The sequence below is a fragment of the Fusarium odoratissimum genome, assembly GCF_000260195.1.
Source record: "Fusarium odoratissimum NRRL 54006 unplaced genomic scaffold supercont1.26, whole genome shotgun sequence".
NCBI classification, from domain to species: domain Eukaryota; kingdom Fungi; phylum Ascomycota; class Sordariomycetes; order Hypocreales; family Nectriaceae; genus Fusarium; species Fusarium odoratissimum.
This window is the reverse complement of record NW_022158710.1, coordinates 368,686-385,011: the sequence shown is the minus strand read 5'-3', so window position 1 is coordinate 385,011 and position 16,326 is coordinate 368,686. Positions and strand designations below refer to the sequence as shown.

General features: G+C 50.1%; 5 protein-coding genes across 6 annotated transcripts; 2 read left to right on the top strand and 3 right to left on the bottom strand.

Moving 5' to 3' along the window:
• Nucleotides 1-106: 106 nt before the first annotated feature.
• On the top strand, nt 107-7,544 carry FOIG_12421 (uncharacterized protein; the record flags this gene model as incomplete). Its single annotated transcript, XM_031213325.1, has 6 exons — nt 107-270; nt 318-6,619; nt 6,676-6,837; nt 6,904-7,198; nt 7,249-7,330; nt 7,381-7,544. The coding sequence occupies 6 exons, from the start codon at nt 107-109 to the stop codon at nt 7,465-7,467; spliced, it is 7,092 nt and encodes a 2,363-aa protein (XP_031057070.1). The 3' UTR covers nt 7,468-7,544.
• Nucleotides 7,545-7,645: 101 nt separating this feature from the next.
• Nucleotides 7,646-8,910, bottom strand: FOIG_12420 (uncharacterized protein; the record flags this gene model as incomplete). The annotated part of the gene is made up of 4 exons (XM_031213324.1): nt 8,427-8,910; nt 8,195-8,367; nt 7,877-8,111; nt 7,646-7,824 (listed from the first exon to the last, which is right to left on the bottom strand). Exons 1-4 carry the CDS (start codon nt 8,803-8,805, stop codon nt 7,646-7,648), a joined length of 966 nt encoding a protein of 321 aa, XP_031057069.1. The 5' UTR covers nt 8,806-8,910.
• A 243-nt stretch (nt 8,911-9,153) lies between these two features.
• On the top strand, nt 9,154-11,435 carry FOIG_12419 (uncharacterized protein). The gene is made up of 4 exons (XM_031213323.1): nt 9,154-9,766; nt 9,815-10,056; nt 10,104-10,720; nt 10,773-11,435. The coding sequence occupies exons 1-4, from the start codon at nt 9,389-9,391 to the stop codon at nt 11,345-11,347; spliced, it is 1,812 nt and encodes a 603-aa protein (XP_031057068.1). The 5' UTR covers nt 9,154-9,388; the 3' UTR covers nt 11,348-11,435.
• Nucleotides 11,436-11,460: 25 nt separating this feature from the next.
• FOIG_12418 (uncharacterized protein) lies at nt 11,461-13,805 on the bottom strand. 2 transcript variants are annotated; one of them, XM_031213321.1, is made up of 4 exons: nt 13,654-13,805; nt 13,442-13,592; nt 12,610-13,391; nt 11,461-12,558 (listed from the first exon to the last, which is right to left on the bottom strand). In XM_031213321.1, exons 1-4 carry the CDS (start codon nt 13,765-13,767, stop codon nt 11,593-11,595), a joined length of 2,013 nt encoding a protein of 670 aa, XP_031057066.1. In that variant the 5' UTR covers nt 13,768-13,805; the 3' UTR covers nt 11,461-11,592. The 2 variants fall into 2 exon arrangements, with proteins under 2 accessions (XP_031057066.1, XP_031057067.1); XM_031213322.1 differs by lacking the exon at nt 13,654-13,805 and having other exon boundaries at nt 13,442-13,619.
• Nucleotides 13,806-14,251: 446 nt separating this feature from the next.
• On the bottom strand, nt 14,252-16,210 carry FOIG_12417 (uncharacterized protein). The gene is made up of 5 exons (XM_031213320.1): nt 15,880-16,210; nt 15,791-15,831; nt 15,460-15,738; nt 14,448-15,410; nt 14,252-14,401 (listed from the first exon to the last, which is right to left on the bottom strand). Exons 1-5 carry the CDS (start codon nt 16,088-16,090, stop codon nt 14,375-14,377), a joined length of 1,521 nt encoding a protein of 506 aa, XP_031057065.1. The 5' UTR covers nt 16,091-16,210; the 3' UTR covers nt 14,252-14,374.
• Nucleotides 16,211-16,326: the final 116 nt, after the last annotated feature.

The window sequence follows — 16,326 nt, the reverse complement described above, 5'->3', positions numbered from 1 at the left end:
CTTCTTTGGTCGCTTTGTGACTGACACTCGCACGTGACCTTTCTCCTCCATATCTGTCTAGCAGCAGGTACAACAGCTTCTTTCAATTAAACATCATCTTGAAGCCATGCGTGCGCATGAATTCACGTGCTATGGAGTTCTTTTCGTCTTGTTTGCTGTCGCCTCTGCCTGGGATCCAATTGTGGATTGTCCCGATGGCGAGAAACGTGCTGAGGTCCAGCCAATCAAGGTTGTAGACGGCTCAAACACATTTGGCACAACATTAGCCAGGTTGGTAATTTATTTACTACGTGTTGACAAAAGACTGACAGCTACAGTACATTTCTGATACCTCATGAGGCCTCATACATCACCACCGCCGTCTTTGGCGTGGGACCTCCTTCAACGTACACAATAACACCGCAAGGGACACCACCGGTTGGCACCATCATAAAGAGAACACCTATAACCACAATTACTTCAATCATCTCTTCATTGACAGCCGCGCGGACTCGAACACTGACCCCTGATCGGCCTGGTGATCCTACTACTGTTATCGTTGAAGAGCCTGAGTACAGAACTCAAACAGAAAGCGTTGAAGTTGATCTCACAAGGACCGTCCAAGTGGGCGATCCCGAGACAATCACCGTTGGTCAGGAGTATTACACCACTATCACAGAGAAAGGGAGTAACGGAGACCCCGTTACCAAGGTCGTTCACGTCGACGACCGAACCACAGTAGTCGTGGGGCAACCAAAGGCGACAACAATCACTCAAACAAGGGACATTGAGTTCCCTGTCACGCGGACACTTCAGCCAGACGATCCAACAGGTGTCAGCACCATCATCGTTGAGGTCCCAGGGTCTACACCTGCATATACAACAGTCACCCGCACCGGTACTGTGAATGCCCCCGTTACGTCGACACAGCCTGCACGTAGCTCAGGGGGCACTGGCACTGTCTTCATAATCCTACCTTCAGACCCTGTCCTATATGCAACTGTCACTCGTGTTGGAACAGGGACAACGACCGTCACCTCAACGCAGCCACCCAAACATCCAGGAGATGTCGGAGTGGTTTTCGTGGACGTTCCTTCGCCGCTGGGCAGATATAACACTGTCACGCGGTTTTGGACTGGGACAGCTCCAAGGACGTTTACTCAGACTCAGAATGGGCCGGGAAAAGATGGAATCATCGTGGTGGAAATTCCTCTCACTGGCGCAGACTACAATACTGTCACTCAAGTGGGTACAGTCACTGCGCCGGTGACCAGAACCATTGCACCAAGCAGTCCTGATGGCACTGGCGTGGTGGTCGTCGAGATTCCTCCTGCACGTTGGGCTACTGTGTCTCGTGTTGGCACTGTAACCGAACCCGTCACTCACACAATATCCCCAACCCACGCAGGGGACGACTGGACCGTAGTAGTAGAGTTACCGCCTGTAAACACTCGCCTCATTTACACCACTCGATATGGGGAGGTGACGGCGCCAGCAACTACTACCCAGTTTCCAGACGGGTCCTCTAAGACAGGATGGGTCATCGTGAACCTCCCTAACCCCATGACGACTACAATCCGTGGCAGTGACATCGAATCTCCAACGACTATTACACAGGAGCCGGCAAATCCTGGAGAAACAGGAGTTGTGATCATATTGACGCCCTACAAGTATATAACCACGACGAGAACGTGGACTGGATCAGAAGCAACAACAATCACAGAAAAGCCCTCTGATCCGAATGAAGAAGGAACTGTAATTGTACAAGTCCCAGCTGACGCAACGACTTACGTTACAGTAACTAGTCACTGGACAGGATCAACCACTCGAACCTCAACTGTCCCTCCTGCGGATCAAGCCGCGGGAACAGTCATTGTGTATATTCCCCCAGATGTTACTCCTTTTGTTACTGTCACGGACTATTGGACAGGATCAACGACAAAAACGACAACTATACCTCCCTCCGGCCCCAGTGCGACGGGTACTGTCCTAATACAATATCCTGAAGATTCCTTGCACTACATTGTCACCAGCGAGTACTGGACAGGTTCTACAACACGTACCGTGGTCATCCCACCTACTGGGCCGGGAGGCACGGGCACAAAACACGTGTATTTCCCAACTGATGCTATTCGCTATGTTGATGTCAGCAGTGTCTGGACTGGGTCTACGACTCGTATGTGGACCGAGCCTCCGTCTGGTCCTGGAGAAACAGGAGTCATACACCATGATGTGCCAGCTATGCGCTATGTTACTATCACCAACTATGGATCCGGATCCATAACCCGAACATATACCCAGGAGCACTCCGGCTCGGATATAACCGATACGATTGTAGTCGAGATTCCCTGGATCACCTCCTGGACCACTGTTATCAGCACTGGGACAGACTCAACGACTCGGACGTCTACGCAAATGCCATCTGGCTCAGCAAGGGTTGGTACGGTGTTAATAGATCTACCGCCTATCGTTGATCATTACATCACCACAACGATCACTGGTACCGGCAGTTTAACAAGGACTATCACCCAGACCCCAACCCAGGCCGGCCAGACCGGGACCGTCATCGTTGAGAAGCCAGCTGCTCCTGCTAAATACATCACTTTGACAAGCACTTGGACAGGTGAGACCACCACGACCACTACTAGGCAACCAGATGAGCCTGATCAGACCAGAACGGTGGTTGTTTTCGTGCCCCCAAGCATCACACCATACGTTACCACTACGATCACAGGCACCGGGACAGGAACCGGAACCATTACGACAACTCAAACTCCAACTGAGCCTGGCGCTACAGGAACTGTGATCATTGTGCTGCCTTCTTCCGCCACACCATATGTGACAATCACTAGGACCGGCACAGGCACGGCTACATCAACTATTACCCAGACCGCTGCCGGACCAACTCAAACCGGGACCGTCATTATCGAGATACCTCCTGAAATAGTGCCATATATTACGACAACTTCTTTCGACAGTACAGTGTCTGCACCATATACTACTACGGTGTCACCGACTCGTACAGGTCAAACAGGCTCAGTGATCATCGTTAGGCCTCAACTGTATGTAACGACAACTCGTTATGGAAGCGTATCGGTTCCCTCCACGACTACACAAAGCCCTGAATTCCCCTGGGGAACAGGAACCGTGGTAATTGATCTTCCACAGCCGTTCACGACGGTGACTCGTTACGGTAGCTTTTCAGTCTCTTCCATCACAACGCAAAGTCCTCGTATCCCTGGCGATCCCGCAACGGTTCTCGTGGATTTACCACAGCCCTTCACAACAGTAACCCGCTGGGCAACTATCTCAGCTCCCTCAACAACAACACAAACTCCTGGGAACCCAGGTGATCCAATCAGCGTAATCGTGTTCTTGCCGCAGCCTTATACAACAATAACCCGTTGGGGAAGTGTCTCTATCGCTTCAACGGCTACACAAGGCCCCCAGAGTCCAGGAGAAACTGGCACCATCTTAATCGATTTACCTCAGCCTTGGACCACAACGGTTCGCTACGGCAGCGTTTCGGCTTCTTCGATAACGACTCAGAGTCCCAGAGTCCCAGGAGAGACCGGTACTGTAATTCTTGACTTGCCGCAGCCCTACCTCACTTCGACCCAGTACGGTAGCGTCACAGCAGCTATAACGAGGACACTTACAGTAGCTGTGCCAGGGCAAACCGGGACCATTCTTATTGACCTCCCCCAACCCTATACAACTATTATTCGATATGGGAGTGTATCGGTGTCTACTATAACCACGCAAACTCCGCAGAGTCCCGGACAGACAGGAACCGTCCTGATCGACCTCCCACAGCCTTACTTAACATCTACTCAATACGGCAGCGTAACAGCACCTACAACTAGGATACTGGGACCTTCCGTGCCAGGGCAGACCGGAACCATTCTCGTTGATCTTCCGCAACCGTATACAACTGTAACCCGCTATGGAGGTGTCTCAGTCTCTAGTATGACCACGCAGAGTGCACAGGGTCCAGGGCAGACATGGACCGTCCTGCTTGATCTTCCGCAGCCCTACACGACCTCCACGCAATACGGCAGTGTCACTCAAGCCACGACCAGAACACTTACAGTAGCAGTACCTGGTCAACTGGCCACTGTTTTGGTCGATATGCCTCAACCTTACACAACTGTTACCAGATTTGGCAGCGTGACTGTCGCCACTACCAGGACATTGACGTTGGCTAGCCCAGGATCAACAGCCACCATCTTAGTTGATCTTCCCGATCCATACACTACCACAACTCGTTACGGGAGCGTTTCGGTGAGCAGTATCATGACACAGACACCAAGTGCTCCCGGCCAGACGGGAACAATTATCGTCGATTTGCCACAACCTTACAAGACTATAACGAGGTATGGGAGCGTTACGGTCAGCAGTGTTACAACTGAGACGATTGCCAATCCTGGGGAGACTATTACGGTCCTTCTTGACCTTCCTCAACCTTACACGACGACAACCATATGGGGCAGCGTGACGATTAGCAGTGTTACTACACAGTCTCCCTCTGTCAATGGACAAACGGCAACAGTCATCATCAACCTCCCGCAACCTTATACCACAACAACGAGGTATGGCCGTGTGACACTTAGCTCTATGACCACTCTTGTCCCTGCGAGTATTGGAGAAACTGCAACAGTGATAGTCGACCTCGCCCAGCCATATACAACCGTGACTAGGTATGGAAGTGTCACAGCCAGTAGCATCACTACACAGATGCCAACCGTTGAAGGAGGGTTAGCGTCTGTCTATATTGACCTACCGCAGCCATACACAACGATAACCAGTTGGGGAAGTGTCTCGGTTCCTTCAACAGTAACTCAAACGCCTCAAAGCCCCGGGGATCCGGTCACGGTCCTTATTCAGTCCCCGCAACCCTACACAACCACCACTCGCTATGGTAGTGTTAGCGTGAGCGGAATCACCACAGAGTCAGCCATTAGACCCGGTGAGCCATACGTTGTCGTGATCAATATACCCTACGCGACGGTGACAGTCACAACGCTTTACACAGGCACGTCTATCTTAACAGGGCCAACTCCTATCTCGACAATTCCTGCCTCTGGATCAGTTCCGGGCACAGTCATAATCGCGACGGCGCCGCCACAACCCGTCACGATTACTCGACTGTATACTGGCACGGCAATTTTGACTGCACCCACTATTGTCACTACAATCCCGAATTCTGGGACAATTCCAGGCACGGTTGTAGTGGAAACACCACTTGTAACAATCACACGACCATACACAGGCACAGAGGTCCTGTCTGGTCCAACGATTGTGACTACTGTCTCCCCATCAGGCACGGCGCCGGGTACGGTGATTGTCGAGACGCCTCCAGTCTATCTAACACGATTCTATACTGGATCAAATATTCTCACAGGTCCGACTACGGTCTCAACGATCTCCCCTTCGGGCGATCTCCCTGGTACTATAATTATCGAGACACCTCCTATTAGAATCACCCGGTTTTATACTGGCACATCGATCTTGACAGGACCAATCGTGGTTACAACTGTCACACCTACCGGAACTGAAGCCGGTATTATATTTGTAGAAACACCTCCAATTACTAGTACTAGGTTTTACACGGGCACAGATATCTTAACTGGGCCTCGTACAGTCACGACCATTACACCTACAGGGACCGAACCGGGCGTCGTCATTCTTGAGACTCCGCCTGTCACCATCACGAGGTTCTACACAGGCACACAGATCCTGTCTGCTCCTATCACTGTCACCACAGTAACTCCCACAGGGACAGAGGCAGGCACCGTTGTTATTGAGAAACCGCCTGTAAGAGTCACACGGTTTTATACTGGTACATCAGTGATAACAGGCCCAATAACTATAACAACTATCACTCCAACTGGTACCGAGGACGGAACAATCATCATTGAGACGCCGCCTGTTACGGTAACCCAATTCTACACAGGAACAGAGGTACTAAGTGGTCCTATCACACTTACAACTGTTACGCCTACCGGAACTGAGCCAGGTACTGTTGTGGTGGCTACACCGCCAGTAACTATCACAAGATTCTATACTGGGACGGACATTCTAACTGGCCCAACCACGCTTACAACAGTAACACCAACGGGAACGGAATTAGGTACCGTGATTGTCGAGACCCCTGCTGTGACTATTACTCAACGCTATTCCGGGACTTCTGTTTTATCTGGCCCTATAACTCTAACAACTATCACACCCACTGGTACCGAGGAAGCAACGGTCATCATTGCCACTCCACCGCCGGTCGCTGTTATGAGCACCCGTCGGTATAGCGGCACATCTAGTTTGACTGGCGCCACCACAGTCACAACCATCACGCCAACAGGCACTGAGGCGCCGACCATTATTGTGGAAACACCTGCACCTCAGCCAGTCACCAGCTATCGCCAATACTCAGGAACATCCAGCATCAATGCAGCCAGAGCTGTAACCACCATTCAGCCCACGGGTACCGACGATGGAGGTATTGTGATCGTGGAGACCCCAGCACCACCGCCAGCTTTCAGTTGTGATGAAGGAGGATACTTGATCCAAGTCCGAACTCTCTATAGGCTGAATCTCGTCACAGGCATCAATTCATTAGTAGCACAGAATGTTGGGCCGGGGGGTGAGTCTTGTCATGCTTACTGTATTAGTCTCGAATACTGACAAAGGTTTTCTTAGCTCCTGCTGGCACAACCAACGGCGGAACCATCAACCCGATTGGCTATAACATCAAGGACAATCTCATCTACGGCATTGTCCAGATTGCAAACAGTAAAAGCCAAGTCATTCGAATAGGTTCCACTGGATCATATACACTGATGAACACCTTTATTGATGGAAGTAAGTACCCCCTCTAACATTTCATGATCTCACATGGGTCAAAGAACAGTAGCTAATGAGAGACAGCATGGAATACAGGAGATGTAGACGCTGATGGCATTTTCTGGATCTCGACTTATGGAAAAGCTTGGGCAAAGATCGATGTGAACCCAACGTCCGCGACCTACGGCAAGGTTCTTCAGCAAGGCACCGCAACATCCGCAAATAACTGCGCCGACTGGGTATCTGTCCCTGGAGGAGGGCGCTATCTTTATGCTCTTCAAGGAAACACATCGAAAACAGTCCTGGCAAGGTGGAGCCTCGACACCTTTACCTGGGAGATCATCAAGGACTTTGGCCACATCGCAGGCGACAACCTCTGGTAAGAGTTTGAGAATGAACGCCATGGCTTCAAACTAATTAGATGACTAGGGGAGCGGCTTATTCTGTCGGTAATAAGCTCATGTATGCTTCAGAGAATACTTCGGGAGTCATATACCGATTCAACGTTGAGGTAAGCCGCAAAGCAGTCGGGATTTCTGAGTTACTGACAAAAGCATATAGACTGGAGAGAAATCTCTTGTGATTAACGGTCCGAAAACATCTCAGAATGATGGAGCGCGTTGTGTCAACGCTTCGCCTCTAACATAGTTGAGGACATGCATTGAGGAGGGGAGGTTGGGCTGCATCTTGTTACAAACACAGGGAAGGTCCGAGGCGGGCTTTGCCAATCATCTGCACTATCATTTATAATCATATTTCGTACTTTGTCTTTCTTTCTTAGCGCAACCTTTCCTGTTTAATTTTGTACTTTATCTCATGACAATAACTATTCTTTATATACTCGGACTTTGAATGAGTCCAACCATTTGTCTTCAATAATTACCAGCTGTGATGCTTGGACCTTCTTCAGGTACTCATCTTCGGGTGTATCCTTATAGTCCTCTCTGTCAATATCTACGAAACCCTCCTTTGCAATGGAGCGGGGTGTGATCATCAAAGAGCGACCTGTGGTGGCCATTAGCATTCTTACCAACGCAACGACGTCTCTTGTACTCACCATTGATGCTCCTATCAGTTGCAATTCTCAACATGCAGCTGGAAACATCCTTCTGTTCACCAAACTCCACACCGCGGTCTACCAGCCACTTCTCGTATTCGGCTGTTCGAATAGCGCTCTTGATCCAGCAGGGTGCGACATAGTTTATGCGGATAGACTGCTCGTGGCTTGATCTTCGGACTGTTCTCATGAAGCCTCTCAGCGCATATTTCGTTCCAGTATATTCCCAGTTGCCCTGCCACATATCAGTCAGCTTTAAAGTCTGGTTGTTGTTGATGGGCGCCCTCAAAGTCTGGCAGGGCCTCATCAGGAACTTACTGGAGAGTCGATCCATGCTACCATGCTACCAGTAATAATGAAACACCGGTCTCGTTCTTCGCTCACTGGTTGCTTCCGGAAATAATGAACCGCAAGCTTCCATGTGTAAAATGTCCCGTCTATGTTGACACGAACAATGTTCAGGTCGGGCTTTGTCGGTTCACCGTTGGGGTCTGCGTGGTCAGTTCAGGGCTCCTCCACTAAGCTTCCAGGTGGTTCAGTGAGTACACACCATCTAGATTCCACAAGCTATCTCCAGAACTTCGAGAAATGCCAGCATTCGCGATGACAACATCAACCGAGTTACTTGGGCTTTGAGTTTTGGCCTTTTCGAACATGGCCTTTTGTTGATCCCAATCTCTGATGTCGCACTTGATGAAGGCACATTTTTGGCCGTCGGCGTTAAGCTCTGCTTCAACTGTTTTGCCGCGCTCTTCATTGACGTCGGCGAATGTTACCCAGGCACCAGCAGCGACGAAGTCTCGTACAAAGGCTTCACCCATGCCATTGGCGCCGCCTGTGATAATCACCGACTTGCCTCGAATATTCTCGAGTTGGGGCGCGATTGTGTGGTCGATTGGGCCATTGTAAGCATAGCGGTTCACAGTCATGGTGTAAGTGAGCTTGGTGGGCTTGGGATTGGTGGCGATGGTGTCTTGTGGAGCAATAAACAAGACGATAATTTAGGAGATCTTTACAAGTTTAGGTAAACCAGATAAACTTGAGCTAAAATTGACAAAATGCAATTCTTATTCCCTATCTCCCTCTAAGTATGTAGATACTGTCGCGCAGCTTGGCTTGGCCGGCTCGGGTACCTGTGCGATATCGCTGCAACCCCGCATTCAGCATCAGCTGGTCACTAACAGTCGGCAATACCGTTTCGGGATAGCCATTCATCAACAACACTAACAACTTTGCCGAACTTGCTTGGCGAGGGGGGAGATGACTTCGGCAATGACCACGCAAGAGGCACGATATGCTAACGCGATGGCCTGATTGAGGCTTTGCCGGCCCAGTGCTGGTAGAGCTGATGGGGCAAAGACAACACCAGCTATTTTACCTATTGTTAAGCATCATGAGTACTTCAACAACACTTTGAACTGACTTACAAGATCAATCTCATCCTCGCCATCGCTTCAATCTCACAAACATCTTGAGTAGCCTTGAAGATCAACCCCATCAACATCAGTCACAATGCCTGCCTTTGAGTCGCCAGAGACTAAGGCGCAATCCGCCGAGGACTTGTCTTCAATGCCAGCAACTGAGCTCCCAGAACTTGTCACAAAGCTAGGTGACATCAAGAATGGACTCAGTAACGGCCATACAAACGGTCATGCAACAGATCCGTTTACACTGAGCCAAGAATATGCCTACACACCACGCAAGATCAAGGTGTTCACCATTGGCGCGGGCTTCTCTGGTTTGTTGATGGCGCACAAGTTCCAACATCGCTTCCCTGAGATGGAGGACATTGTTGATCACACTATCTTTGAGGCGCGCAGCGATATTGGCGGCACGTGGTTGGCGAATAATTACCCTGGTGTTCAATGTGATGTACCAAGTCATATTTACGTGCGTCTACCCATGAGGGTTATCACGGCTTGTGCTTACAACCTTTAGGCATTCCCATTTGACCCCAATCCCAACTGGGAGAGATTTTATGCCAGCGGAGGGGATATCTTGTCTTATATGAAGGCGACAGTCAAGAAGTGGAATCTTGACCGTGACTTGCAGCTTAACACCCGAGTTGTCGGCGCTGAGTGGCTAGATGATCTAGGTCAATGGAAGGTCACAGTCGAGCATGAGGGTATTCAACGGGAAGAGTTCTGCCACGTGTTGATCTCGGCGCAAGGAGTTCTTGTGTAAGTCACAACTGAAACGTCTCTGAATGCAAGTACTAACTGCTCAGTCACGAATCATGGCCCAAGATCCCCGGTCTGAAGGACTTCGAAGGCCACACCACTCACTCAGCCAGTTGGGATCATTCCTACGACTACTCCAATAAGCGCATCGCTGTCGTTGGCAACGGTTCATCGGGAATCCAGATTGTTCCGCAAATGGCAAAGCTGCCCGGAACAGAAGTCACAAATTTCGTCCGTGGTCCAGCATGGGTCTACTACAGAGCCCCGCCCTCAAAGCATCTCGGCAGAGAGGACGATGACCCCAACCCTCGCTACTCAGAGCAAGACAAGGCGCGCTTCCAAGACCCAGAGCTTCATCTTCAACACCGCAAGGGTATTATCTCGCGCACAAATAAGTCCTTCTACATCTTCCGAAAGGGCGAGAATAATGAGCGGGGTATGAAGATGGCTGCTGAGCAAATGGCCGAGAAGCTTGGTCATGATCCTGTGCTGTGTTCCAAGCTTATTCCTAAGTGGGAGTTGGGTTGTCGTCGTATCACACCTGGCCCTGGATATCTCGAGTCATTCTTGCGACCGAACTGTCATTTGACGGATAGTGCGATTACGCAGGTTACGAAGAAGGGCCTCAAGACTGCTGATGGTAAGGAGCATGAGGTCGACGTCAGTAAGTAGCAGCGCTCCTCTCCAAGAACCAGTGGATACTAACAATTCGTCAGTCGTATATGCCACTGGGTTTGACGTCTCTTTCCGTCCTCGCTACCCCATCGTCGGCTTGAACAACATTGATCTCCGCGAGCAATGGAAGGAGGACCCAGAAGCCTACATCTCCGTCGCCGTCCCCTCCATGCCAAACTACTTCATGATGATGGGGCCCAACTGTCTCGGCGGCCACGGCTCCCTCGTCGAGTCCCTCAACTGGACAGGCGACTACTTCGTCAAGTGGATCAAGAAGATGTCAACTGAAGACATCAAGTACGTCGTCCCCAAGAAGGAAAAGGTCGACGCCTTCATCAAGTACTGCGATCAAGTCCACAAGACTCTTGTCTGGAGTGGTGGCTGTACAAGTTGGTACAAGCGAGGCAAAGTTGATGGACGTGTTACGGCGCTGTTTGGTGGAAGTGCTCATCTGTTTAATCGCATGCTTGGGGATATTCGTGCGGAGGACTTTGAGATCGAGTATAACACGGCGAATCCGTTTAGGTTCATGGGCAATGGGTTCACAGAGTTTGAGATGGATCCGGAGAGCGATTTGTCGTGGTATGTTGAGAAGGCGGAGACGCTTCGGTGTTGAGGCTTGATTGGGGAGTAGGATACCATTTACAGCAGTTCGGGTTAAGATAGCATTAGATCTTAAATTATGAGTTTTCATTTAGATCCCCGTATCAAGATTGCGATTTAGTTTGCATACATTCTGTTATTGGGATCGTGGGTGAACAAAGAGTTGTGATAACAGACCCCGCAAACAAAGCATAAGGACAAGGTACAGACCAATTTGCCATGCGATAATATTTGCTTGTGCCAAATGTCTTTCCATTACTATAGGATATCAAGATTAATGTTTGAAAAGTCAAAATTGTAATCAACAAATGGCTCCAGCAAGTCATGGTAGCGATTAAGCAGGTCCTCGTGAAACACGGCATTCTCGGGCGATGGCAGTGCCGTAGCTGTCGTTCCAAACTCATCATCAGCAAGCAAACAGTCCGCGATCCGACTTGTAGATCTAGTCACAAACGGAAACAGAAGCTTCCAGTCAAAGTCGTTCGATGGCGCGTCGCTGGACCCGTTGGGCGCCGTTGACCTGCCTCTACCAGCATGCATCATGGACCTAGGCAGCGCGCGCAGTCGTTCAAAGCCTTGTCTGATGACATTGGCAGAAGCCCACATTTGCTGAAGTTGGCCGACTGCTTGGTCCAGAATGTCCAGTCCCTCTTCCGCTTCTTGGGAGAATTGCTTGATCCGACTTGCTTGTAATAACGCGATGAAGGCCGTACCGCAGTACCAGCAGGTGATCGCCATGAGAAACCGTGCATTTCCACGCGACAGGATATCTCTGAGAATCCTTGCGATACATGAAGCAGCTAAGATAGCGGGCGGTAGAGCTTGCGGCAAGTCTGGTGTTGTTCTCTGTAAATGCATCACAATGATCGTTGTCAAGTATGGGAGATGCAATTGATGGACATCCCGATCGAACCCTTCTGTTCGACTTGAGCCTATTGGTAGTTGAAGGTCTGAAGGTAACGACTGGACCCACGCGACGAGTTCTTGCCTAAGCTCCGTCGGGAATGTCGCCGTTTCTGAGGGGGAGTCTACGGACTTCGATAGTGCTTTGGAAACTTTGCCCATTATACCAGAAAGGCGAACCCAGTACTTGAATATCCGGCCTTTCTTCTGTGATGCCGGATCGCTTGGGAAATCTGACGGTTGGACTTCTTGTATAGTCATATCTTCGGGGTTGATGATGCAGGGTTTGCTTTGGCATAGCGACGTCAATCGCTCTCGTGCCTGAAGACTAGTTAGCAATCATCGGCCAACACCAAACGCGTTAGAACTTACAAACACAGTCCACCATAATCGCCGACGCAAACTCAGGTGAAGTGCACTCGAAGCCACGCTACCTTGTTTCGGCTCACGGTGGATGTTCATCTGCTGTGCATGTCTTATTATGACGGAGGTCCACCACCAGCTGGCATGCCGATGTGCCGTCGACGGTGAACGAGGAGCCCACCAGTAGAACAGAGAGACAGCCTTCAGAGACGTGAGTATATCTGGCTCCTCATCCATATAAAACATCATCCTCGCTTTATCGTAGTAGGCGGCTGGGCCTTGGTGGGGTATCAGAGGCGGTTGTATGTGACTCGCAGCGAGTGCAAGGGCATTCGCAAGCATGGGCGATCGAGCCAGCTCAGAGTCGAGCGTGTCGTGGTCAAGGACGGGGCACCATGGGTAACAGTACTCAAAATATGTTTCTGAGAAGCTTTGTTGCAGCTCCTGTTGCCTGGGGTCCGATGCCGGATTGCGAAGCTCAAGGTTCGCAACAAGTTCCTGTTGTTCAGCTTCGAGCTGGTTCTCAGGCCCGTAGATCTGAAGGAAGCCTGTGTCAACGTCTCCTGCATGACTGCGGCCAGCGCCTTCTGTCGGCGACGTGCTTGACTTGGTCGGATGATTGACTGCAGCATCAGGAGCGCGCTCAGCTGTTGGTATGTTGAACGCGACGTGAATTGGTGTCGCATGCACAGGCGCTGGCGTGTCACCCATCCCTGGGTCAATTACATTCTCATCAAAGTCGATTTCTGTTGCATCGGGTGGCTCTGGATTGTTCTCGCCCACATCTTCACCTTGAATCTGAGTGTTACTACAGCTCAAGTGACGCCCGAGAGCTACCTACCTGCGGCAACAATAGTATCGCATTCAGTGCCACACTCAGCTTGCGTAGACGCTCTCCGACGCTGCTTGCCCCTTCGTGACGGCCGAAGATGACAATCTTGATCTTGGTTATCACAGTTAGAGCATTTCGCCTGCCCTTGCGACGTCCGGCTCTTGCGAACAGTCAGCTCAAAGCCCGGCACATCAACGCCCGAAGCGAGCGGGGAGACTGACCTGCAAATCGCACTTGATCTTCTTTGAATGACAAAAGAAACAAACAGCTTCAGCGCGCTTTCGTTTCGGCTGTCGTGCACTGAAGTGGAGCCAATTGCCGACGAGTTCTGTCATTGCCGGATGAGAGAGTGGTTATCGTGTTTCGGTGTGAGGCAGGAAGAGGTTGGATGCCGATGCAGGCCCAAGGCGAGATTGACTCCGGACCCCAGACTAACCCCAGATTTAGAAGCCGAGGTCGTGGTTCAGGTTGCAATGGGTGGGGGAGGTGCGTTGGTTTTAGCGGGAGTTAGCGCCTGTAGCGTCTTCGCTCCGCTGAGATTAAGTTCGGCGTATCTTTCACCCGCGGTTTGACGCGTTCCTTCCATAACTCTGGGGGGAAGAACACAGGCATTTCCTTCAGTTTTATGATGAGTTTATTCTATTTAGGTCTAAGCTTTAGTTTTGATCATAAATCGTATGGTTATTTAGGGAATTATAACACTAAGTCTAGGTCATTAACCAGATTTCAACGCTGCTTCAGGGTAAGCTTTCGCGACGACATTCATACCATTTTGTCACAAGAGATTGCAGCAGCATGCTGTGTACTATGTTATGAAAACATAGCCATATTGTTCAATATGTATCTCATTCGAACATTGAATTAAAACTCATAGACTACCTTACTAAATCAAGACTAGATTCATTCCGAGCCAAACTCGACAAAATTTACGAACCGTGACATTTAGAGGATGTAGCGGAATTGCATGTTCTGACTTGTTAGTGCGTAAGCCCCTGAGTGACAACGGACGACTTACCTTCTTATCAGTGAGGTCATCCTCATAGGCATGATCAAAACCTTCGGTGGTACCAGACTTGTCGCGCTTGCTGTTCGACCACATGCATAGAACGCGGTAAACAAGAGCAAGGAGGCCAGCTATAATGGAAGTAACGACGACAACAATAAAACCGGGCTCAAAGCGAGGTGCGTCTCCTTTCTTGAAGCAGAGAGGACCAACGAAGTTACCGAGACAGTAGCCGATATAGAGACCAGACGAGGCGACGGAGCGCTTGGTGTATCCCGCAGTATTGGCAATTTGCAGACCCATGAGAACAGCGTAGCCACCGCCCACGGATGGGAGGATGTAAACGGCAAATAGGAGAGCCCCAGTAGCCGAGAGTGGAAGAAGCCAAAGCAACAAAGCAGCGAGGACAGTGCCCATCTGAGCAATAAAGACCAGATAGGACCTGTTGTTCCTGTATTTATAGGCCAGGTAAGGGAACAGAAGCTGAAGTGTTCCAGCATATGCGCCGCAAGGCATCATAAGCAGCAGCGAGTTGAGGGTGCTGAAGCCGAAGCCATGGATGATGATAGGGACGAAAGTCGAGATAGGGGCATTGGCAATCATAGACAAGAAAGCAATAGAGAATACAATCCAGAACTTGGGATCAAGCAAGAGTTCCCAGATCTGAGCGACTTTGAGATGAGTGTTGCGGACACCAGAGTTATTGGTTTTAAGTCTCGCAACCAAGATATATCTTTCTCTCTCGTTGAAGCCCTTGGCGCGGACAGGATCGGGAGGGAGGACGAAGACGAGAATGATACCCCAGACGATGGTCAGGGCGCCGGAGAAGTAGTACATGTATCGCCAAGAGGATACTCCTCCGTTGATTTGGCCGAATCCGTAGTTGATGATAGGGGAGATGATCGAGACGTAACCGGTGCAGGAGTACCAGATACCCATGCGCATTGCTTGTTCATTCTTCTTATAGAAACTTCCCTGGAAAGACTAAGTAAGCACTCAACCGGTATGAGACAGGCAGACTTACGACAATCATCATAAACATAGGGCTGATACCACTCTCCAACAAGCCAAGGAAGAACCGTTGTGTATAGAGTGTCTTGTAATCCTTGCATACCACAGTCAGGATGAGGCAGATACCCCAAATTGTGACAATGCCGGAAGCAACTCGTTCGATAGGATATCGCTGAGCGAGCATCATTGCTGGATAAGCTCCAATGATGAAACCGAGATAGAAAATGGCAGCCGACATGGCATATCGATCTCCGGTGAGAAGACCGAGATCTTCTCTGAGTCCGAACAAAGCCTTAGAGAACATATGTTAGCAACGACATGAAGCTTGGAGATACAGGACATACTGCTTGGGAAAGCATGGCCTTGTCGTAGTACTGAAGTCCATCTGTATAGCATTAGCTTCTATCCCCTGCTCGGCGATCATGCAGCTTACATGTTGCACAGAGAACAGGCATAAGCTTCCAATCAATCTTGCGGCGCAACTTCTTCTCCTCCGCCTCAGTCCAGGCCTCATCACCCCCGTAGGCCTCGAGGACTTTCATGGCCTCATCCTGATGGACGGTGTCAACTTCAACGCCTTGCTTAGGAGTCATGTCTGCCTCCTCTCGATGATTGATAGCTGCGCCCTTTTCAGAATCAGACATTGTTGATTGAATGATGAATGATGGTGATGATGATGATGGAGCATTTCGAGTGGATCAGAGCACGATACTTATCTTGATTGAATCTTGCTTTGACGCTGGATGGTACGGGGTAAAATTCTGGGGTAGAGTCCGGGGTGGGTTGTTTGTGTTAGACGGGCTTGGCAAGCTTTTCTGCTTTTGGTTTGCCGATCTTTATGCCGATGGCCTGGACCCGACGCTATTGTTGCGGGGTGACA

Bases quoted from the DNA above. Each gene is read 5' to 3' on its own strand.
- FOIG_12419 (XM_031213323.1), top strand. From the start codon at position 9,389: ATGCCTGCCTTTGAGTCGCCAGAGACTAAGGCGCAATCCGCCGAGGAC. The intron at 10,057-10,103 runs GTAAGTCACAAC...CTAACTGCTCAG, and splicing joins TCGGCGCAAGGAGTTCTTGT to TCACGAATCATGGCCCAAGA. The intron at 10,721-10,772 runs GTAAGTAGCAGC...ACAATTCGTCAG, and splicing joins GGAGCATGAGGTCGACGTCA to TCGTATATGCCACTGGGTTT.
- FOIG_12418 (XM_031213321.1), bottom strand. From the start codon at position 13,767: ATGACAGAACTCGTCGGCAATTGGCTCCACTTCAGTGCACGACAGCCG. The intron at 13,593-13,653 runs GTCAGTCTCCCC...ACTGTTCGCAAG, and splicing joins AGATCAAGTGCGATTTGCAG to AGCCGGACGTCGCAAGGGCA. The intron at 12,559-12,609 runs GTAAGTTCTAAC...ACTAGTCTTCAG, and splicing joins GATTATGGTGGACTGTGTTT to GCACGAGAGCGATTGACGTC.
- FOIG_12417 (XM_031213320.1), bottom strand. From the start codon at position 16,090: ATGTCTGATTCTGAAAAGGGCGCAGCTATCAATCATCGAGAGGAGGCA. The intron at 15,739-15,790 runs GTATGTCCTGTA...ATGTTCTCTAAG, and splicing joins AGGCCATGCTTTCCCAAGCA to GCTTTGTTCGGACTCAGAGA. The intron at 15,411-15,459 runs GTAAGTCTGCCT...TAGTCTTTCCAG, and splicing joins CTATGTTTATGATGATTGTC to GGAAGTTTCTATAAGAAGAA.